The following is a 24,520-nucleotide window of genomic DNA, read 5'->3' on the forward strand; positions in this document are numbered from 1 at the left end:
ATGGGTGCCAAGATTACATTAAAGGTGAGCTGGTCCTGGGTTTCTAGAATTCCAGTGTTTGTGTGGAATTTTAATATTTAGTTTCAGAACTCTTTGATCAGGCGTTGAATCCAGCTTTTCCCTCTGCTACAGAATGCCTGTTCCAATTTAGCTGTGAGTGAAGAGCTGGAAAAGGTATGAGAGTGAAATCTTCTGCAAGTCTATCCAGCTGAGTTTTTGTACAATGGTAACCATTTACCTTCCCCCCCCCCCCTTCTCACCAGGATGGCATTTGGTAGAGCCAGACAACCCCCGCTTTGCTCCAAGCCCACTCTTGAACCAACTGGTAAAGGAGAAGAAACTGGGAAGGAAGACTGGAGAAGGATTTTACAAATACTAATGAACTCCATGGGGTGCAGAATGTGCCATGTTTATCTACAGAAGAATAACCACCCATATGCATCTTGGTATTTCCATAGTGCACTTGGAATTTTGCTTAATCAGGGCCTTTAAAAATGACAGCACCATCTATGCTGTACATTTTGATTGAAATAGCCAAGACACAATCATTTTTCTTAGTTGATTATGTATTCCCTTGAGAGCTTTACACCCTGAAGTGCCTTTCTTCATAAGCCTGCTTTATTCAGGTACAAGGTACTGTCCCAAAGACCAACTGGGCTCTGAGTGCATGGGCTTGTAAGAACCTGCTAAGTTGGTAAACTTATTTTTAATGCAAATAAAATAGTCCTAAGATAGTCTTGATATATGTACATTATATTGCTTTTAAAATTATGTGGACTTTTGTCCACTAGGTGGCAGTGTGTCACTTTGAATCAGTAAGTAGGATCACAGTTCTGCATCTGCATTTTATTCAGTAGCAAATGCAGGGAACACTAACCTATACTCTCTTTATAGAGACATCCCACTTTGTGGGTGAAGAGCTGGTCTTGTGGTAGGAGGCATGGATTGTCCTTTGCTAAGCAAGGTTTGCCCAGGTTTACGTTTGAATGAGAACTACACTTTTGCAAACTGTAAAATAGTTGCCTTAAGGCAGGGGCTTCCACAGATATTGGTGGATTACAACTCCAGCCAAAGGCCATTGGAGTTGGGGCCGTAGCTCAGTGGCAGAGCATCTGCACTCTTGCATGCAGGCAATCGCAGGTTCCCTCCCTGGCATCCCCAGGGCCGGCTGGGAAAGACTTTTGACTCTACCCATGGAGAGCTGCTGCCAGTCGGTGTAGACTGTACTGAGCTAGATGGATCAATGGTCTGACTCTGGAGAAGGCAGTTTCCTATGTTCCTAATTTGATGCTTGTACTTGTAAAAAATGTGCAACCTCCATTTTATAACAGCAACAAGAAATCATGACTTGGTGTGTTGTTGTTTTTAAAAATCCATTCCCTTGAAAGAACATAGGCTTAAACACCTTTCTTTAAAAACCATCTAAAACAGCAGTTCATTAACCCACAGAGGTGCTGAGTTTGTTTTCCTAAGAGGAGGAATGAAACTTCCCTCTTATGCAAAATCAATAGCTTTCTATTAAGTGAAAAATTGCAAGGGCTTTATAATGCCGCTTGAAACGCTGGCTAGCATACCAGGCAATACTCTAGGTGCATTTAGTGCAATGTGGACCTTGTTACATCTTCATAATGTAAGTTATGGAAATGCTGAAATTGCACCATTGTACAAGTCTCTTCTTGTTCAGTTTTGGCATTTCTACAAGAGTGCACCTTTGGAACTTGTATTAGGAAAGCATAGCAGCATCTGTATTGTGGTATCTCAGTCACTGACTATTGGACCAAACTTGAACTCACTCACTAGTTGAGGTGACCTTTGGAGAAACTGAGTGTGAAACTGTAAGGCTGCCTTCTGTATGAATTTTGTTTGCAAAAGCTGACTTGCACTTCACTTAGCTCAAGCAGAACTTTGTGTTTGCTCTTCCTCCCCACATCTTTTAGACAAGGAAGGAGCTGCTTTGCTGTAGTAACCTGAAGGTTCTTGTTCTTAGTGATCCAATCATTTATTTAGAATGTAAATTTACTTAAAATACCCAATTTCTCTTGTATTTGCAGTGGTTTAACTGTAATGGCAAAAATTCTCACTTAGCACTACAAAACTCTTCACCTATTTTTGCTGAATGTGAAATTTGAGTGCTGCTGCCTCAGTATATATTTTTTTTCTTCATTAGGAGCAATAGTCTAACTCAGGTTAGGTTTTTCATTTATATACTGCTCATCCAAATAGCTCAGGGTGGTATAGTCAGAAACAGAGCTAAAATATAAACACCACAAAATAAAACCATTTAAAATATTAAATTCATGTAAAATTATTTAAAGCCAGGCTGAAGAGGTGGGTCTCTATTGCTGTCTTGAAAGCCTCCAGGGATGACAACCTCCTACACCCACGGGGAGTGTGTTTTATATCTAGGGGCAGAACTGAGAAGGTCCAATTCCATGTTGGACAACAGACAAACTGGTGGCACCCAAAGACAGATTGCTCTTGATGATCATAACGAGCAGAGACAGGCACGCTCAGGTAACCTGGAGCATTCAGGGCTTTAGCAGTAATAAGCAGTTTTGATGGCAGGGTACAATCTTCTTGGCCCTTTGACTAGGATAAGACAAGATCTCTAACGTGCATCTTTGAGGAGATCTTGACACTGCCTGAAGAAGTGACCAAGTATGGCACCTAGATCATTTAGCTACAACTATTCTGCATTTGTAAGCAGCTCAACCTTCCTATAGAAAAGAGATAAGCCCTCTAAAAATTAAGACAAGCTTATGAGCATTGATGTGTCTCATGCCCCTAGAGAACTGGGCATTTGACAGCTGGTAGGATAGAAACACCTAGATATCTGCTTGCTAAAGCCACTTTGTTGGCCTTGGTTGGGAAGAAAAACCACTTAGATGAGCAAGTACTCATTCTCCCTCGAAGTAGGAGGTCACGGCTTACATAAGGTTATCTTCCACTCCTTTGCTCCTAATAGACAGGAAGTCTCAGGTCTTTCAGATGTCGTAGGTCCGCCCACCTTTCCAAGCATGCTCAGGTTTGTCCCCAGTTCCTTCCTGTCTACGCTCCTGATCAGACACACAGGGCTCCTGCCCCTCTTCTTCTATCCATTTCCATCGCCTTTGGTGAGCTAAATTTCTCCCTTTTTTGTTCTGGGGATGGATCCTTCTCAGGCTGAAGTCACCCTGGCTGGTTCCCTATCAGAGGGCACGGGGGAGAGGAAAGAAATAAGGAAGATAGCGAGATGAACGCTAAGCGGCGTCGCCATCTTTCCTCGGGCGCACATGGCCCGATAAAGAAGAAGAACCCCCCTCCCAGCCAAAAAGAGACAAGAGCAAGAGAAGAGCTGTAAGAGGAAAAACTCCATACTGTCCAATTCCTTCCCTAGCTAGAAGGAGGACCTTGCCCATGCCCCAATCATCAATCTGTTCCGTAGGAACACACATCTGGTAGCATCCTACTACAATCAACACATGCTTCAAATGTGCTAAACAAGATCCAATGCTTGATACACAGAGCTTGTGTGTGTAACTATCCCAATCCAATAGTAGTTTGGATTAGTTTGGATCCGCTGTATTATGCTAGACATAAATTACCTTAAACATCAGTTGCTCATGTCACACAAAACATAACCCTAACCCTTCAACATTACTTTAGCAATAGCAATAGCACTTACATTTATATACCGCTTTATAGCCGGAGCTCTCTAAGCGGTTTACAATGATTTCGCATATTGCCCCCAACATTCTGGGTACTCATTTTACCCACCTCGGAAGGATGGAAGGCTGAGTCAACCTTGAGCCCCTGGTCAGGATTGAACTTGTAACCTTCTGGTTACAGGGCGGCAGTTTTACCACTGCGCCACCAGGGGCTCTTTCCCCAGAGGCTCCTCCTCATACATAAAAGCTTAGAAAATGGAGACTTAAACTTCATAATCTCTGCTGACAGTTTAAATAGAGACAGAGAAAGTTAAACATATTGAACTATTAACTTGCCTACATGGAAGTCAGAGGTACTTGAGTTGGTCCACTAAAGAGAATTCAATAGGCACAATCTAGTAATACCTTTATTAGGACTAAGTAACTAACTAAAATGAAACCGTCTTAAGACTGGATAACCTGAAGTCTTGCTTTGGTCTTTGTCACTGTGGTTGATCTTAATATTACAGGTGGCCCTCATTACCCCGTGGTCCCAGCACCTGAAGTCTTGTCTATCTACGTTTGGGTCATAGGTACCCAGTTTCTTTATCCATGGGGTGAAAATAGGGATATTTTCACCTGAGGTTCTTGAGTAGCTGGAAATAACTTCTGTTCATAGGGTTAAGGTCTCTATTTTGCAGTTTTGTTATCTGCAGAAATAGGCAGGAACGGAACACCCACAAATAATGAGGGCCACCTGTACTAGATTGTGCCTTTAATGTAACGGAGTGGAAATATCTGTATTCTAGGAGCCTACTTTAAGGCTCCTAGCAGTTTACCCATGCAAGGCTAGCAATAATTTTAGAAGTGGAAACTACCAGTAGTACACTCTTTGTTACTGGTACACCTATTAGAGTAAACCACCATCTGTCCAAATAGATTTTACCAAGTTTCTACTAGATTATGCTTTCAGTGTAACTGAATGTTGAAACCAGATCCAAACGCAGCAAACAAACACTGGTGCACAGATACCATCAATTGGCAGTCTCATTCAAAGTCAAGTAGCGAAAGCCACCAGTCTGCTCTCTAGAGCTCAAGATGCCTAAATTGCACAGCTGCCTGTAATACCAGCTCACATCAGCAGGGAGGCATGGGACAGTGCAGACTGTAGGTCAGCTATCCACAGCAGAACATTCTCAGTACTGTGGCACACAAACTTCCAATAAGGACAAGGAGACTATCTGAGTGATGCCAGGATAAAAACAAGGACAAGCAGAGTGGGCTGCTATGAAAAAAGGGCAGCAACATTCAGACTCTGTGAGGTATCCTTTGCCAACAGCCCTTTGTGGTTTAACATTCTGAACGCAAGTACAAGCAGACACAGACTCCACTTCCAATCATTCAGATTTCAGCAGTCCACACAATACACAACAGACAGCTACAATGAAGTAAGAGGCTTAAAAAAAAAAAAAAAGAGCTTCTTGTTCCACTGTGCAAGGAGCAGGTGGAAGGCTTCTCTGTAAGTCAAGGTGCTGTACCACTGCAAATAGATAATACAATGCCTTCCACAAGATGAATGTAATAGTGTGAGTGAAAATGAAGACTCGTTTTAACTGAACAGAAAGTTTTTTTGTAGTTTTATTACAAAGCTTTTATTTTTAAAAAAACAAAAAACAAATGCTCAGCACATTAACTCAAAACTGGAATGACAAAAAATATATATCGGTTGACAGGGTTTTTTTTGGCAAAGGCTGTGCCTTAACTATTAAAAAATGGGTACATCAATGCTCATTTCAACAACTGGCATAAAATCCCACTAAACAGGCTAACAAAAACAGATACAAATACAGAACATTTGAATTGAAGTAATAATAATTCAAGTGCTGGGCTTTTTCTTTTTTACAAGGAAATTCAGGGTCGGCAAAGAGGAGAGCTCACTGCAGTCAGATCTGATGAAATGCATTGCCTTTACACACACACAGAGTAAGTGAAGGAGGTGGACAGGGCTACTGACCAGCTGATAGTTATGTTTAGTATTTTAGGACTCCGTAGCATCAACATACAATGAGGGATTATCTGTTGCAAATTGTTAACCAAAAATTAAAAAGCCACAAGTTCTCTGAATAGAGTGTTTCTTTCTTGCAGAAAAACACACAATTTTCTTTTACTTAAAAAAAAAAAAGAGGGAGAGAGGGAATTGGGGGCTTTGATGCTTATTTCAAAGCTCCAAGACAAAAAAAAATGTACACCAAGGAAAAAATAAAACATAAAAAGCATTCAAGTTTTCTTTTAAAAAGCTAAAATCCAAAATTGATCCTTATGCACCATTAAATAAACTGGATTGTGCTTTCCTCAAATTAATTTTGTTTCTTCGGTGTGAAGGGCCCAGATGGGAGCTACTGCTGGCTTACATCATTCTGTTGGGTGAAGCAAAGCCACCCAACTTGTTTTGTTGCTGACTCAGGATAGACAACATGTGAGATACAAACGTAGAAGTGTAAGGCGGAGCGAAGACAAAAAGCTGACCGGGGACGTTCTGAAATGCTCTTCTTGCTCTTGTTTATTTTAGCAGATTTGGGACTCCATGGTAGCGAAGGGGCCTGGCAGTGATTGTCTTTAGCAGTGACATCAGGGCAAGTTTCGACATCCTAGACATCCTCCTTAGTGGTTGGTCTGTGCAGATGAAGGACATGCCTGGATATTTAACAAGCTTCCATTTCAAGGAGGGGCCCTGATGTTGCTGCCTTTGCTTTGCATGTTGAGAAAGCATTTCTCTTCCCACCTGCAGGGAACACAAGAAGCTCCAATTAAAAAATATATTTGCATCAAGACAGTTTATTATCTAGTATTAATTTGTTTAATAGCACCACCAATTAGCATTCATATAATTCTTCAGAGAGTGTTAAAAGAACATCACATACATCAGGGGGTTCTTGCACTTGGTGATGAGTTTCACCAATCAACCTTTTAGTCACTATTTGCTTAGAGTACATCTCATCTATTTTGTTTCTCCAGCACCAAGGACTTCATCATTATGGGTCAGCAGACCAATTGCATAAAGGGATATCACTCTTGGCATCTTGAGTTTTTTTCAGTTCTCATGCTGGAACTTGCTTAAAGTTCATAAGAACTAGGTTATCCTATTATTTGCAAACACTTGATAAAATGCTAATTTGTTACAGAACTACTAACTAAGTAGCTGGATTTCAAAACTTTAATGACATCATCATTTGCAACAATTGCCTAGCAACACAATGGATACCCTCACTGTTGGAAAAGACTGAAGTATTCCACTTAAGCCCTGTTCCCAACTTCCACTGACTGAATGTGTGGAAGGTGGGAGGTCCCAACCACTGGTCCACCCCCTATACATTCAGCTGAAGGTGTGGATCAAGTTGTTTAGGAAGCCATTGCATAGATTAGCTTATGAGCGTACAGCTGTCTATGTGAAGAGCTTTGTTCACAGTTTCCACTGAATGTGCAGAGGTCATGGGGCCCAGGGCAAGTGGAAATGTCCCTTTCCCTCACCCCACCATCTGTGTTCAGAGAACATGGCTTGATAATGGGAACCGGGCTTTTTACAAAGATACCCAAATGTGGTCTTTAAAGTAGTGGCAGACACACCTCACCGACATCCAATGCCTGGATGTCATATGCCTTTCAAATACCTGTAGTGGGACGGAGGGAAGCAGTCCACATTTCTTAAAGCATTCAATGCTTTAAGTTCTATTTACTAGGCTATGATGGAGACATCTTTCAAGAGGTTAATGCAAAGGCCACAAGGCCCTGCTGACTAGCAGTACCAATATATGAGTGGCAGAATGGCAAAGAACTTGGCTCACAAAGGATAGGAACATAATTCCTCATACTGATTCATACTTATTTGTCCACCTAGTGGGGTGTACACAGAACTGGTTCAGGCAGTTTGGTTCCAATTTGAATCAAATTGAAACCGAACTACCGGTGCGCAAGCCCGTTTGACCAAACCAGCTGGCAGTATGGTCTGTTTGGTCAAACCAGTTTCACCTGGTTCAAGGGCTATTCTTGTTAAGGGGTAGGAGAATTGTTGAAAAGTGTTGTAAAGGTGGCCGGGGAGGGAGCAGTGAGATATCACCTTTCCAGCTTTGGCGGGGGTGGTGCCCCCCTCAGCAGTGTGGGCCAGTTCTGGCTTCGATGGATGTGTGGAGGCCTACTTGCATGACCGCCTTGCATGTGCGAAGGCCTTTTGCATAACCACACAAATGGCCTCCAGGAAGACTGGAAACAGGCTGCCGCTGGGGGGATTAGAGGAGCCACCGCCACCAAAGCTGCTAAGGTGTCCACTAACCACCCCCCTGGCCACCCTTACAACACTTTTCAAGGATTCCTTCACCCCTTAGCTTGCAAAGGGGGATCCATGCTGGATTCCCCTTTACAAGCATAGCCCTTGAACAAGGTCAATTCAGTCTGATACAGACTAGTCCCAGACCAGTTCGAACTTGGACAGGTTGCCTTTTTGGGAACCAATCCAGTTGAAGTTCAAACTGGTTCAACCAGGCCAGTCCAAAATTGAACCCGGTTTGATTCAAACTGGTTCGGCACACCCCTACCACCTAGCTCAGCATAGTCTATGGCTGTAACTGGCAGCACCTCTCCAAGGGCTCAAGCACAGCAGCATTGCTACCAGATCTTTTAACTAGATATGCTGGGAACTGGACACCGGATCTTATACGTACATAGCACATGTCCTTAATTACTAAAGTAGCGGGGCACAGATCAGTAGTAAAATTGTACACTCCTTATCTTACACCACATATGGATAGCTGTGGCTGCTGGGAACAGCAGAAGTAATAACTGAAAATACCAAAAGTCCAGCCTTTATTATACAGAGAAGTGAATTATAAACCACCACACCAACTAAAGCATCAAACCTTGTTGTTGGAAGATTGTGTATTTTCCATATGTGCATCTAATACTGGGTGGATACATGTGGATTCCCTTCATAATGAGGCACAAACCACGAAGAATGGTGATGCTACACTGCAGTGTTGGGATCTCCAAATGCTTGTTCGGTTTTGTTTCAGAGTTTGTCTTTGGCCAACCTTTCTATACTAGTGTACAGGACTGCAATGACCTAATGGCATTTTGAAGATTTAAAATGCTCTAGTTGCATTTTAAGTGTTTGGACTTGCACAAAATATTTTGCTGTTTTCAAGTCCGTGTACCAGTTCAGTTAACATGAAATGCATGCATTTCAGCACACTGTGATCCTAAAGTTACTGAACACAGCAACATGTCCTGTCACATGAACCCACGGAGCAAGAAAAATATTGATATTTGTGTTACAAACCTCTATAAATACAGAGAAACTGCACTGACCTTCCTTCCTTCCAAGCACTAATCTTTACACCATGAATACATTTACTAGGGATGGGCAAAATGTTTCAATCATGAAACATTTCGACTAGAACTGGGCTGTTTTGAGCTCAACCCCGTTTTGATCAAAACACTGCAAGCACACTTTGGTTTTATGGCATTGGCTTCCATGTGGCTTGTGATCTCCTTTCTTTTCGGGCTTATCATACAAATCAAGTGTTGTCATGGGCAACTGTGCCCCCATTGGCTGCGGGGAGGGAGGAGGGACATGAGACACTTTTGAAGGGAATTTCAAAATGTATTCAAAGGGACTGGGAGGTAGAGAGAGCCCTTAAACCTCTCTTGTAGAGGATAAATCAGGAGAAGAGGAAGGTAGGTTTGATTTTGTGGTTTTCTTTTCTCAGCAAGTATAATATGCTGTACTATTGCTACTATAACTCTCTGATTTTGCTGGATCTCAGACTGACAAAGACAGAACATGGGTGAGTTGTGGTTTGTGGTTTCTATGAGTTGTGGTTTGTATTGTTTATGAGATAGTGTTGTGGCAAGAAATGGACAGTGGCGGGTAGGGGTAGGGGTGTGTGTGTGTGTGTGTAAGTAACAGTAATATTTCTTGGTGATTGCTGTGATGAGCTCCATGTCTGGCCCTGAGATTAACTTGTGCTTCACTCACTGCTCTGCAATCTGCATTGCAAGGTGTACTCAATCAAAAAGAGCTGAAGTTGCTCTAGTTGTGCTTATGGCTATGCTTGCTGCTAAGGGTGCTGCTGTGGCAGCTGTTGCAGGGCTAGGAAATAAGGAGCCATAATTGCCTGTGTTGAGCAACGTGCCAATGATGTAACTGCAGCTCAGGCTCTGTGGCTGGCAGTAGATTCTGGGTCAGTGATTCTTTTTTGGCCATTTTTGGACTGTGTTTGAAATGTATGTTTTGGGGGACAGATTCCCTTTTACAGTGTGCTTCTGCAGTGTTTTTCAAGGCAGGGTTGCAAAATGCATTGCACTCTACAAGTGTAGCTTGTTCTGGTTATAGGGAACAATGGGAAAGATAGAAACATTATCGCTCCTAGGGACACCAAAGTGGGTTGTATGGTAGGGCATGATGGGTGCTACCTACCACCCAACTGATGAAAAGAATGGGCAAGCAGGCAATTTTAAACAAATGTTAACCTTTCCCCCTAACCCTTAAGGATCTTATGGGGGTTTGGGGGAAAAGGTTAAAAATTGCCCGCTGGTTCACTATGACCAACACACTTGAAACGTTTATAGAGTTATTTCACTGAAACAACCAGGTCGACCACTGGTTTAACAAAACATTTAGAGTGTTTTGTGTTTCGTTTCAAGCTTGAAACGATAAAAATCAGTTTCGTGCGCATCCCTAACATTTACACCATGAATGTACATGATCAGATAAGATCTCAAACAAGGGCATGCATGAACACAGAAGTCGTTGAGTGCGTACACACACACTTCTGGACGCTAACTGCTACAGAAACACATAGCCTGAGGCAATCTCTATTTCAATTTCCCCCTTCCCTACACTCACATGAAACAATTTACACCTGTTGCTGTGACAGGAGTCACAATTCTATTTTACTATTTGTTTCGCTTAAGCCTCCGTGACCTTTTAAACAGCCAAGTCAAGCGCTCTCTGGAAAAGCCCTGCTTTCAACAGAGGTGGTCTGCAATTGACTAATCTAGTTCCTATTTCCTCATAAAACTCTCCTACCCCCAACTGGAGAGGGGGGGAAAGGCCTCTTCTTCCTGCCTCTCTCCCCCCACCCGCCCTGCTCCAGAAGACCTGGGGATCAAAGAGTCATGAACGGCGGCTTTACTTTTCCAAGGAGCATGAAGGAGAGGCCAAGCAAACAGCGAGGCAACAGTGGAGAGAGAGCACCCTGCCGATTTATATTTACTTTGGGCCTTTTCATCCCAGATTTTCAAAGCTTTGGTCCAGGTTGCTCTTCCTGGGAAGGTTTTCCTCTTAAGTCTTACATTAAAACATTCTGTTTCCTGTTGAGGAACGGCCTTGAGGCGCCAGGCCAGTGGTTCACGGCAGTCTGACACAAGCCCTGCAATTCAGAGCGACTCCCCATTACCAGCCAGGAATGCATTCCTTGCTGAAGGAAATGAAGTGCCCTTCTGTGAGATGGTTCCCGTTTTCCTCCCTCGCCCCCCTTCTCTTACCAGCAGCCTGTCTTTGAAGTGAGGAGGTTAAAATAATGTCCGTGGCCTTGCTTTGGCCCTCTGTTCCCAAAAGTGGGCCCTTTTTATTATTATTATTTCTTGTTTACACAGTCAGACAGGTGTTATTGACTGGTTTGTTTTATCCAGACATCGAGTCCTTCCCAAGGACCTGGGATGCCAGAATTTTATTGTCAATTGTTATAGATATCGTCGCAGAATATAGGCTGTTCCCAGTAAAGCTGCTTTTTGTAATTGGCTGATGGTGATTTCTGTGGCCCCTATGGTGTTGAGGTGCTCTTCAAGGTCTTTTGGAACTGCACCCAGGGCGCCAATTACTACTGGGATTATTTTGGCCTTTTTCTGCCACAGCCTTTCAATTTCAATTTGTAGATCTTTGTATTTGGTGATTTTTTCTCTTTCTTTTTCTTCTGTTCTGCTATCCCCTGGTATTGCTATGTCGATTATTTTGACTTGTTTTTCTTTCTTCTCGACTACAGTGATATCTGGTGTATTGTGTGGCAGATGTTTGTCTGTTTGTAGTCAGAAGTCCCATAATATTTTTACATCTTCATTTTCTTCAACTTTTTCAATTTTATGGTCCCACCAATGTTTGGCTACAGGTAGCTTGTCTTTTTTGCAGATGTTCCAGTGTATCATCCCTGCTGATACACTGGAACATCTGCAAAAAAATACAAGCTACCTGTAGCCAAATGTTGTTGTTGTTGTTGTTATTATTTCTAATAATAATAATAAAAAGGGCCCACTTTTGGGAACAGAGGGCTATTATTATTATTATTATTATTATTTTACCTCAGAACCACCATCCCCCGATTGGCCTCATATTTCCATAACCACTTTCCACCTCCCTCCCTCAGTTTCCAGCAAAGGCTATAAAGGTGGCTGCAAATTTGCACAGGCTACTACCCCAAGTTCAAGATTTCTGCTTTGGATTTTCATCTTTTTCTTTTCTTTGTATTGGCCAGATAATGTTACAGCGAATTCAGGAGCTATACTGAATGAGTCCATGAAGTAAAACTCTTGCCTTGCTCTACTAATAAAATAATAACCCAAACCCCTGCAAGAATAAGCTACAAACTGGAAGTTGCTTCCATTCTCTGCCAATAGGCTGATCAGAGCCTTAAAGGAACAGGGATGGTGTTGCCTTACAGATATAAAACAGGTCAAGCCAGGATTCTTTTCATGAAACCACAGGCATGTGCTACAGAGACTGAAGACTTCCCACATCTAAGGCTTCACTGGAGGGCTGCAGCTGAAGTCTAGCCAAGCCAGGCATGCCCAAGCAAAGCCCAACCCATAAGTGAAGTCGGCGCAATCAAAGACGGCAATTACAGCTCCCTGGCTGTGGTGAGCTTCAAAGCAAAGCGCTGCGAGTCACATTTTAGCATATGTGAAACCCTGAGCCTGAGCCACAACAAGATCTGCTGTCTCTGCCATTTATGCTGTAGTGCAAATCTGACTTCAGCAGAGAAATGAGGAACTGTTCCTCAGAAATAAAAAGTTGGAAATTTTTTTTTTTAAAGCTCCCTAGTTAAAAGATAACACTGAGAAATTTGGCAGGAAGAAAAGTGCATAAATTGGAAGACTTTTGACATGCAGAGATCAGAGGCTGTAATTTCTTTCCCAAGACGTGTCCAACAAGGTTTTGCCTTCTCCTCCACTGTGAATTTTTAGGAGGGGCATACGAGCCAAGCCAATGCACACTGACATAGAAGCATGTTTTTTTGTTATTTCCATTGGGTTCGCTTATGAATAAATATGTATTAACTAGCCGACCCTGCACAGAGCATCTGTGCGCTCTTTGAGGCCGGCGGTTACCTCTCCCCCCACCTTCTGCCCCAGTCTCTGCCCAGCCCCCTCTCCTCCCCACTGCCACTTCTGCCCCTCCCACTTTCTTTCCCCCCTCCTGGGCCTTGCCTCCGCGGCCGGGCCAGGCCCACCATCTCTGGCCTCCAGGGCTGGGCCGTGGCGGCGGCAACCAATCCTCCTGGGTGCACCTCAGCCAATCAGGCACATCCGCCACCCAGCCAATCAGCTGGGCTCTGGGACGCACATTCCAAGACACACCAAGGAGAATTAATATAATAGATACTAACATGTATAGGTGACTTTGTTTAGAGAGGAGAGGAAAGTGGATCTAAACTGCTCTGCACCATGTCAGGAATCTCAGGATTTTAGCTACCCCAGACAATCATCCCTTTTGCTCTAGATATTACAGAGAGTATTCTTTGGTACCCCTAAGAAATATGTCCCACTCTACAGCAGTTTATATAAAGATGTTTTAATGTAATTAATGTAAAATTCCAGCCCAAGTCTGCTTTGTATTCAACATACTGGTTATTAGTTGTCCTTTAACTGGACTAGTGAGATGTATGACCATTAAAGCCCTACATGGCTTGGGGCCGGGGTACCTGTCAGAGCACATTCGCCCATATGAATCTGCCAGGGCCCTCTGCTTATCATTTCAGGCCCTGTTCATGACCCCGCCACTAACAGAGTTCGGTTGGCGGGGACTAGAGACAGGGCCTTTTCTGTTGTGGCCCCTCTGCTTTGGAGCACCCTCCCTGAAGAGCTCCACTATGCTCCCTCCCACAGTGTTTTTAAAAAAACAACTTAAAATGTACCTGTTAAAGGAGACTTATTTTTTATTTATTTTATTTATTTAACATATTTTTATACTGCCCAAAACTTATGTCTCTAGGCGGTTTACAACAAAATAAAAACAAAGTAAAACATTAATTAAAACAAAAACAAAAATCTTAAAACATTACAACAATTTTAAATTTTTAAAGCAATATTTTAAAACATCATTAAACCCATTAAAACAATATTAATTAATGCTCCATTTTTAATTTTTGTTATACGTGGTATGTTCTTTAGCTTTTTATAATTTTCTGTTTTAATTTGAACCTAATAATGATTGTGGTTCTTAATCTGACAACTTTTTTTGTTTGTTTAATTTAGTTAATTTTATTACTTTTATTGTATCTTGTGTCTATCTTATTGTTGTGAGTCGCCTTGAGCAGTAGTACACTGGAGGGGCAGGGTATAAATAAATAAATAAATAAATAAATGCCAGGGATTGAGCCTGAGACTCCAACTTCCTGCATGTTATCCATCCCCTAAGGGGAGTATCTTACAGCAGACAATGCTCACATGTAGTCACCTACCCATCTAAATTCAAACCAAGGCAAACTCTGCTTAGCAAAGGGAACAATTTATGCTCTCTACTGCAAGACTGGCTCTTGTATCTGAGATAAAGTATAAATTGCTTAAATCACATGCTAGTATAACTTCAATTTAAGTGGTCTTGTGGCAGCTGGTCTTGTAGCAAGCATGATTTGCTAAGCATAGTCCACCCTGGTTTGCATTTGAATGGGAGACATGTGTGAGCACTGTAAGATATTCCCCTCAGGGGATGGGGCTGCTCTGAGAAGAAGTTCCAAGAACCCTCCCTGGCATCTCCAAGATCGGGCTGAGAGAGATTCCTGCTTGCAACCTTGGAGAAGCCGCTGCCAGTCTGAATATTTATTTATTTGATTTGTATACCGCCCTTCCAAAATGGCTTAAGGTGGTTCCAAACTGGCTCAGGGCGAATAGAAAATATTGGGTTAGGTATTGTATCAACATAGGAAGCTGGCTTATACCGAGTCAGACCATTGGTCCACCTATCCCAGTATTGTCTACACAGACTGGCAGCGGCTTCTCCAAGGTTTGTTAATTAAGGCAAATGAACATCTGTTATTTACATTTATAGATAGCCCCATCCCAATGGCTTGATTTTATATATCCAGTTCATACTGTGATCTATTTTATTATTTTATTTATTTATTTATTTAAAATATTTCTATACCGCCCAAAACGTGTGTCTCTGGGCAGTTTACAATTAAAATCATTTAAAACATCAAATCAATTAACAATTAAAATCATTTAAAATATTAAAAACATTCAAAACCCAGTATTAAAAATTTTAAAACTATAAATCTAATTAAAAGTCTAGGTGAATAAATATGTCTTCAGTGCTTTTTTTAAAATTACCAGAGATGGGGAAGCTCTTATTTCAACAGGGAGAGCATTCCACAGTCCAGGCGCAGCAATGGAGAAGGCCCATTCCCAAGTAGCCGCCAGACGAGCTGGTGGCAACTGCAGACCAACTTCTCCAGACGATCTTAACAGGCAATGGGGCTCATGGTGAAGACAACATTCTCTTAAATACCCAGGGCCTAAGCTGTTTAGGGCTTTATAGGTAATCACCAGCACTTTGTATTTTGCTCGGAAACGTATTGGCAGCCAGTGTAGATCTTTCGACAGAGGAGTAATATGGTCTCTTTTAGATGACCCAGAGATCAACCTGGACACCACATTCTGGACCAACTGCAGTTTCCGGACTACGTACAAAGGCAGCCCCACATAGAGCACATTGCAGAAGTCCAGCCTAGAGGTTACCACCATATAACCAGTGTTCTGAAGTCGTTCATCTCAGGAAACGGACGCAACTGGAGTATCAGCCGAAGGCAATAGAAAGCACCTCTGGCTACTGCCTCAACCTGGGACACCAGGGAGAGGCTCAGATCCAGAAGTACCCCAAGACTGTGTACCTGTTCCTTCCGGGGAAGCGTGACCCCATCCAGAACCGGCACTTCAAAATCATCTCCTGAGTTCTGACCCCGCACAATAAGTACCTCCGTCTCATCTGGATTCAGCCTCAGTTTGTTATCCCTCATCCAGCCCATTACTGCATCAAGGCAGGCATTTAGGACATAGGAAACTGGTATATACTAAATCAGACCATAAGTCCATCTAGCTTAGAATTGTCTACACAGATTAGCAGCAGCTTCTCCAAGGTTGCAGGGAGGAATCTCAGCCCTATCTTCAAGATGCAGGGAGGGAACTTGGAACCTTCTGCTCTTCTCAGAGCAGCTCCATCCCCTAAGGGGAATATTTTACAGTGTTCACACATCAAGTTTCTCATTCATATGCAACCAGGGCATACCCTGCTTAGCTAAGGGGACTAGTCATGCTTGCTACCACAAGACATGCTCTCCTCTCTTATTTATTTAGGGAGGTGATGCTTTCTCCAGATGATGTTGACTTGGAGAAATAGATTTGGGTTTTATCAGCATACTGATAACACCCTGCACCAAATCTCCTGATCATCTCTCCCAGCAGTTTCATGTAGATAACAACATCAGAGACAGTATGAAGCCCTGAGGGACACCATAAGGAAGTTCAAATTTGGAAGAACAACAGTCTTCAACCAACACCATCTGGAATATGCCCGTGAGGTAGGAGCAGAAGCACAGCAAAGCAGTGCCTCCCACCCCCAGTCCCCTCAGATGTTCCCGAAGGATACTATGGTCAATAGTACTGAAAGACACCGAGACATTCAAAAGGGCCAACATAAACACACTTCCTCTGTTGATCCCCAATTGGACATCATCCATCAGGCCGACCAAGGCAGTTTCCACCCCATAGCCCACCCGAAAGCCAGTTTGAAATGGGTCTAGTTCAGAATATGACCTAACCCACCCACCCCAAGCAATGTACATCTGACTCCTTCACTGCTTGCTTCTGGTGATCTTTGAAGACCACTTTTCCCCACAGGGGATGTTTTTAAGATAGGGTCCCTTTAATTGCTTTCATATTTTTGAATTTAATTGCTTTTAATTGCTTAATAATCAAGATTTTTATTTTTTTATTAATTTATTAAGTTATTTTTATGGCAGTCAAGTGCTCCGAGTATGTCTGTACAGAAACACAGAGGTGGTGTTAAAATTTAATATATTGCTTTGAAACAACAAAAATCACAGAACCAAATACGTATTTGTTCCTGCAGATTTTTTAGGGAATTTTTAGTGAACACACATACTTGACCCTAAGTCAATCTGCTAAAGAAGGCACCAAGAAAGAGAGATCCTGGAAGGAGGTCAGTTTGAATAAGTGTTTATATGGGGTCTGGCTGACCCAAGTTATTTCCAGGACAGACACAAGGCACACAATCATGATGGTTTATCTCTGGCTATATCGGGATCTGCTCTGGGAAAGCATCAAGCTTATTCATTATATAGTCCCCTGGCCATGCCAAAAAGTACTGCACGAACAAGCCTCAAGGGAGTGCATCTGCAAAAGCCATTCTGCTCTAGCACGCAGACCCACAAACCAGACTACAGCCACTCCTAAGGTCCCCAGTTGTTCATTCACCTGCACTGTAATTTGCATATCCAGTGGTAGCTATAAACAGAATACATTCCCTCTGTTTTTCTGGAAACTTTCTACAACATGTAATGACAACCATTAAATGCAGACATATTCATATCAACAATATGTCTGTAGCGCAGACATATCCATAGCAACAGCTGCAGTATGAGCCATTAAAACTAAATGAAACCTCCATGTTCAGAAACAGCATACCACAGAGTCACAGATACTAGGGAACAACAGGAGAGAGCTACTACCTTTCCCCCCCAAGAGGTATTTAGTTGGCAATGGAATGTTGAACTAGATCATGAGTCTCAAACTGCAGCCCTCAAGCTGTTTTTGGATTCCAGCTCCCACCATTCCTGGCTTCTGGCCAGTGTGACTGGGAGTGACAGGAGCTGTAGGCCAACATCTGCAGGAAGGCTGCAGTTTGAGACCCCTGGACTAGATGATTTGGAGAGGAGAGCTGGTCTTGTGGTAGCAAGCATGACTTGTCCCCTTAAGCTAAGCAGGGTCCACACTGGTTGCATATGAAAGGGAGACTTGATGTGTGAGCATTGCAAGATATTCCTCTCAGGGGATGGAGCCGCTCTGGGAAGAGCAGGAGGTTTCAAAGTTCCCTCCCTGGCTTCTCCAAGTTAGGGCTGAGAGAGATTCCTGCCTGAAACCTTGGAGAAGCCGCTGCCAGTCTGAAGACAATACTGAGCTAGATAGACCAGTGGTCTGACTCAGTATATAGCAGCTTCCTATGTTCCTATGAAACGGATCTTATGTTTTCCCTTCACTCCCTAGTGCTGAGTGCCAAAAAAAAAGGGGGGGGGAAGCATGTTTGGCACTGCAAACTTTAGCAGGGTAATAAGCAATCCTAATTAAACATTCTATTCTCCCTTCTCCATCAGCAGGCATCACCCCATGATACACAGGACTGTGATCTTTCTACCACCTTAAAATTTCTATAATGAAGTTTAGAATACATCTAGTCTGCTTTATTGCGTAGAAATTGTATACAATGTGAATGCTCCTACATCAGATGGTGGTGAGGGTATTTGTAGCTTGTTGATACTGGTTTGTGCAAAAAAGAGTTAAATTCTAGTTCATACATAGCACTTGCGTTGATGCACAACAGTGGCATAATTTAATGCATTTGGGGTTTTTTTGTCAGAGCACACAGGAGAAAACTGAAAATTTCTTACACAAAGTTAGTGGCCCCCACCCCCGCACCCAGTTCTTCAAAGACAGAAGAAATTCCCTACTACTGTTTTTACTTTCATATGATGGTGACTGCTGTGATGAGCTCCATGTCTGGCCTTGAGGCTAACTTGTGCTTCACTCACTGCTCTGGTCTGTTCTGCAATCAGCATTGCAAGGTGTAAGTCAAAATGTGGCTGAAGTTGCTCTGCTTGACCTTATGGCTCTGCTTGCTGCCAAGTAAAGGTGCTCCTGTGGTAGCTGTTGCAATGCTAGGAACATAAGAGTAATAGTTGTGTGTGAGAGAGCAACTTCCGCCAATGTCGTCACCGCGGCTGGCAGTGGATTCTGGGTCAGTGATTCTTTTTTCGACATTTTTGGCCTGTGTTTGAAAAGTGTGTTCTGTGTTGAGAGGGACAGATCCCCTTTTACTATGTGCTTCTGTTGTGCTTTTCAAGGCAGTGGTGCAAAATGCATTTAAAATTGCAATGCAAAGCTTAGCTGTACTCTGTTCCTATGGCCGGAACAAGCTGCACTCAGTGGGAAAATTCAAAACATCCCATTGTTCCCTGTGGATAGCTCCTAGCAAGTGGGTTGTGGCATGATGGGTACTACCTACCACCCAACCCACAAAATAAAAGGGCAAGTGGGTGATTTTAAAGAGATTTTTTAACTTTCCCTCCAAACCCCCATAGGATCCTATGTGGGTTTTGAGGAAAGGTTAAAAATATGTTTAAAATCGCCTGCTTGCCCTTTTATTTTGTGGGTTGGGTAGTAAGTAGTACCCATCATGCCCTACCACTCAACTCACACCCTCGGAGCTACCCATGGGGAACAAAGGGGTGTTTTATGTTTCCCCATTGTTTCCGACGGCTGAAACACTCGAAACATTTCGAGTTTTGTTGCATCAGAACAACCAGTTCAACCACATTTTTGACAAAATGTTTTAGCAATCTGTGTTTTGTTTCAAGCTTGAAACACAATGCAAAATCCATTCTGTGTACTTCCCTAGTAATCACAAAGCAAGATTAGTTTAGCAAAAGTATCTCGTTGTTTGAATATATTCATATTCACCATGGTGTGATGAATTCCAGGCTCTTGCCACTAGAGAGTGCTTTCCAATCAAATATTCACCATGCAAAACTGATGCGGTTGAATCTTATTTTGTGTGGGGGAAAGTAACATGTAATCTGGCCTAAACGGAAGTACAGCCCAAAGCACCCCCATCCTCAAAATTATCATCAACTGGTTCACACAGTACCATCTTAGCATGCGGCGTTTCTCATTCTCTGTGGCAGAGACTAATATTCCCTAAGGAGGCAAATGGCCAGGCTCCCCTCTTCCTGCATGGGGAACATCAGCCACACAGCTGAGGCAGGGAGGTACTGCTAGTCTATAAAAAGAGGTAAGCTTTGCCTGTGGCTAAGAAGCAGCAGCAAGGCAAGGAGAACTAGTGACCAGGAGGCCTCTCCAGCTCTATTTACCTATATTGGCCACTAAGAAATGAAGAAAAGGGAAGTGGAGGACGACAAGCACACATATGCCTTTATTAAGAGGGTATCATGTGAAGCAGCCCCATGATGTATGGCTAGGTTTACATTTTGAAAAGATTATTCTAACTATTGTGGCTTATATTTTTCCATGTGCCTAATTCACCTGAACAGTAAGTCAGAGTTATTTCACATGGAGAGAGCCAAGGAAAAATACACACAGTACTATACAGTGTGTCATTTGTGATGTGCTAGACCAAGCAAAAAGCCACCTAATGGCACAGCGGAAAATGACTTGCCTAGCAAGCCAGAGGTTGCCGGTTCTAATCCCCGCTGGTATGTTTCCCAGACTATGGGAAACACCTATATCAGGCAGCAGTGATATAGGAAGATACTGAAAGGCACCATCTCATACTGCGCAGGAGATGGCAATGGTAAACCCCTCCTGTATTCTACCAAAGAAAAACTACAGGGCTTTGTGGTCACTAGGAGACTTGATGACACACTTTATCTTTAGACCAAACAACAAGTAGGCATCTTTTAAAGTAGTGATTCTCTAAAATTTAGCAGGGGGAGAGCAACTGTCCCCATCTAACACCAGCTCAATATTCCTCCAGTGTTTGCTGCTGCTATCTCTCTTATGTCTCTTTTTAGACTGTGATCTCTTTTGGGACAGGGAACTATCATATTTATTATTTTTTTACATAAACCACTTTGTAACCTTTTGTTGAAAATTGGTATATAAATATTCATAGCAGTAGGACCCGAATATCAATTCTGCCATGGGTGGGGAGGACATAACAGATAACAGGTGAGCAAGACACTTGCACAGGCATATTCCAAATGAAATCCCATCTGGAACAGGATGTCCTAGCCGGCAGCAAAGAATGCAGCTTCCCAGTTAGCAGATTTAATCAGAGTAGCTTTATTTGTAAAACGTTTTTCTGCACAAGTTGTGCTCAGATATAGCAACAAGCAGTTAGGAACATAGGAAGCTGCCATATAGCAAGTCAGGAATTAATGCGCTGCATAGAAACACAAACACACACACACACCCGCCCCACAAAACAAAAGGGTAGCAAGTAGGGTCAGAGAGGACATTTGTTTCCTGCTTTTCCACCAGCTACATAGTCTTTAGAGCACCTGACAAGATAAATAATTAAATAAGCAGATAATAAAAATCACAACAATGATGTAATGTAGTCATGCTAGCTGGGGATAAGTAAAAACTTTTTATTCCCTTCTGTCTTTATCTCCCGGTTATGATGTTATCCAAACTTCACTATGGCCTTGAAACTTATATCATACCATTCCATTTTGTCATTTGTATGACATCATTATATCATACCACAGGAACCATGAATATTGCAATCCCTAAGTTTGTGTGAAAACAGAGGCATTGACCATAACTGTTTCTGCAAATATTTAAATAGAAGTGAGACACACAGATTCTGACACTTAATCCTGACACTTAAATTAGCTGAATGCACTACTTTTTACACCAGACATACTCAGGGGAAGGTTGATTATTATTATTTTTGGGTGTTTTTCTAGAAGAAACTCTGAATAAGATACTTCCCACTGACCTGCAGGTTCCGCATTTTGTGTGGGCACTCCTTCTACTTAAATTAGCTGAATGCACTAGTTTTTACAGCAGAATGCTCAGGGCAAGGCTGAGACTCATACATGTCTGCATGCATGTTTTTCGAGGGAGGTTCCACTGATCTGCAGAAACTAAATTGTGAAGGGAGCAAGTGGCTGTGGTTAATGGACTCTTCCCCGCTCGCAGTGACCACACCATGGTGCCAAGGGACGCTTGGACTGCCAGGAGCCTCCTCCCCTTCCAGTTCTGTCTGTATATTTGTTGGAAGTCTCGCAAGAGGCAAATTCAGATTCTTGCAAGACTTCCAACGAGATCTACAGATGGAGAGGGGAGAAGGTTGCAGCGAAACCAGGATTTGGGCAGGCCTCCCTGGGACACCAGGAATCACACACACACAAATAAAAGGCTGTCATGGGTAAAAAGAGAAGTTGGCAGGTATATAATGGCTAATATTAAAAAGGATTTTTCAAAGCACTGAAGTCAAAGTCTAAAATAAATACAACAGTTGATAAGTGGCAGCTAAGAACCAGAAATTCATCATGCTAAAGTTTAAGAACTTGATTAAAAGAGAGAGGGCAGCACCAACCAGGTTACTCCATTCTGTATAATTCAACAAGAACAATCAAACTAAATTTCCAAGCGACTAGAGAGACATTGTGTATTGCACTAATACACAATGTATTGAGGTAATTAGATGTCTGTCTAGACAGATACATTTAAATATTCCTATACTTCAGTGTGTGCACTGCTTTTTAGTTCTCTATTATATAACTCTAGCAATTTCAAAGTAGCAATTCTCAAGAAGGAAAAGGAATAACCCAAATAGTTTTACCACTGTACTGTGTTGCCTCTGCCCAACCTTAACACACTGTTTTGCTCACAGTGAACATTAGCTGAAAATATTTTGTCTAGGGCCACCTTTTCTTCTTAACATAAGAAGAGCCCTGCTGAATTAGATCCTAACCGACCAGATGTCTGTGAAAGGTTTACAAACAATACATGAAAACAATAGTCTTCCTAACAACTGGTATTCACTGGCATAGTACTTCTGAACATGGAACCTTCAACAGGCCTATCCTGCATGAATTTGTCCAATCCTTCCATGAAATTGATTGCCAGGAAATTTAGGACCAGCAAACGGAGGTACTTTTTCACACAACACATAATCAACTTGTGGAACTCTCTGCCACAAGATGTGGTGACAGCCAACAACCTGGATAGCTTTAAGAGGGGTTTGGATAACTTCATGGAGGAGAGGTCTATCAACAGCTACTAGTCGGAGGGCTATAGGCCACCTCCAGCCTCAGAGGCAGGATGCCTCTGAGTACCAGTTGCAGGGGAGTAAGAGCAGGAGAGAGGGCATGCCCTTAACTCCTGCCTGTGGCATCCAGTGGCATCTGGTGGGCCACTGTGTGAAACAGGATGCTGGACTAGATGGGCCTTGGGTCTGATCCAGCAGGGCTGTTCTTATGTTCTCTTTTAAAACCATCTAAGTTAGTGGTTATCACCCTGTGTGGCAGTGATTTCCATACATTAATTATGTGCTGGGTGAAAAAGTATGTTTTGTCCATCCTGAATATACTGCCAAATCAACATAATGACTAGCATTATGAGAAAGGGAGAAAAACCTCTCTCTCTCCACACCATGCTTAATTTTCTTATATTGCCCCCCCCGCCTTAGTTATCCTCTGAACTAAGAGCCCCACACACTTTAGCCAGGGCTTCACAACTTCAGCTGCTCTTGACTATAGCTCCCATCATCCCCAGCCACAGTGGCCAATAGTCAGGAATAACTGGTATTGTAGTCCCATGTCTGGAGGAGGGCTGAAGTTCTGCAGCTCTGCTTTAGCCTTACCTCGCAGAAAAGCAACTCGAACCCCAGGATAATTTTGGTTGCCCTTTTATGCATCCCCCCCCCCGATTCCTTTTCTGAGACTGGAGTTATACTTGGTATTCTAAATGCAGCTGCACCACATATTTGTAAAAGGGCATTTTGATACTGGTAGTTTTATTTTCCAATCCCTTTGCTAAGGAAATTCTTCCCAGGAATTGTAGTGTGTCACCATCTTCAAGAGCTGAACACAGGTTGTGACGATTTGGTGTGAAACCATCCTAAGCGATGGCCAAGCAACAGTCTTAGGAACCAACTCCTCCTCTCCCTCCACCCCGCCCACAAGTCACACTCAGGATTGTGTTTAGGAGGCTTCTATCATCTGCGTTTGTTTTGCTAAACTTGTCCTACAGGCCTGTTTCATATAGTGGGCACTACCTGGTCCTGCTCTCGGCTTGCGGCAAACTAGAACAGCTGTGTGAATGCAGTGCCAAGGAAACCAAAATTCTGTGAACAGGATTATGCAAATCAAACCAATTTGCATGTATCTACTTTTTGCATAATTTATCCTGCTTCCAAGATTTGGGGATTTCAGAGCATTTGGAATACTTTCAGGCAAGAGGAGAGATGGCATTGGGAAGTGATGGAAAGGGTAAGGCGGCTTAGGTTAATGGCCAACAAGGTCAGGAAGACAAGCAACAGCTGCCACAAAAGAGCATTAGGGAGCTATCCAGAATGCTTAGAGCCATCGTCCCTGACCACTGCATGCCCATGCTCAGACCTCAACTGATTTCTAACCTTACAAGGCCTTTTAGACAATCGATTTATAAAAAAGAAAAAAGGAACAGTTGTTGCTCATCTGTTGCACAGGATCTTCACAGAAGTGCTTCTGTTTTAGGGATATTTCGTTTCTCTAGAATTCAAAGGGCAACATTGTTGCTCAGAAAAATGTGGTATTTTCAAAGTTGCAGTTCAGAGCAATTGCTATTTGGAGCAACACGCAATGTATACTTCATGCCATCCACTT

The 24,520-nt window shown here is 42.7% G+C and overlaps 2 protein-coding genes across 17 annotated transcripts in view; one reads left to right on the forward strand and one right to left on the reverse strand.

Annotated features, from left to right (window-relative positions):
• The window catches only part of HADH (hydroxyacyl-CoA dehydrogenase), an 80,044-nt gene that overhangs the window by 27,498 nt on the left and 28,026 nt on the right, over nucleotides 1-24,520 (forward strand). The window contains exons 8-9 of one of the 4 annotated variants that reach the window (XM_053252509.1): nucleotides 133-174; nucleotides 6,196-6,455. The exons of 1 other annotated variant lie outside the window; for it this stretch is intronic. In XM_053252509.1, coding sequence (XP_053108484.1) covers nucleotides 133-161 — 29 coding nt within the window. In that variant the 3' untranslated portion in view covers nucleotides 162-174; nucleotides 6,196-6,455. Of the gene's footprint in view, nucleotides 1-132; nucleotides 175-263; nucleotides 735-6,195; nucleotides 6,456-24,520 lie in introns of those variants that run through there. 2 more of the 4 variants (XM_053252508.1, XM_053252507.1) reach the window with 2 other exon arrangements.
• LEF1 (lymphoid enhancer binding factor 1) overlaps nucleotides 5,247-24,520 on the reverse strand; it is a 148,002-nt gene continuing 128,728 nt past the window's right edge. For all 13 annotated transcript variants that reach the window (XM_053252494.1, XM_053252497.1, XM_053252498.1 and 10 more), the window contains one exon: nucleotides 5,247-6,408. In XM_053252494.1, coding sequence (XP_053108469.1) covers nucleotides 6,329-6,408 — 80 coding nt within the window. In that variant the 3' untranslated portion in view covers nucleotides 5,247-6,328. The remainder of the gene's footprint in view (nucleotides 6,409-24,520) is intronic.

This window comes from Hemicordylus capensis, chromosome 5 (genome assembly GCF_027244095.1).
Source record: "Hemicordylus capensis ecotype Gifberg chromosome 5, rHemCap1.1.pri, whole genome shotgun sequence".
Classification (NCBI taxonomy): Eukaryota; Metazoa; Chordata; class Lepidosauria; order Squamata; family Cordylidae; genus Hemicordylus; species Hemicordylus capensis.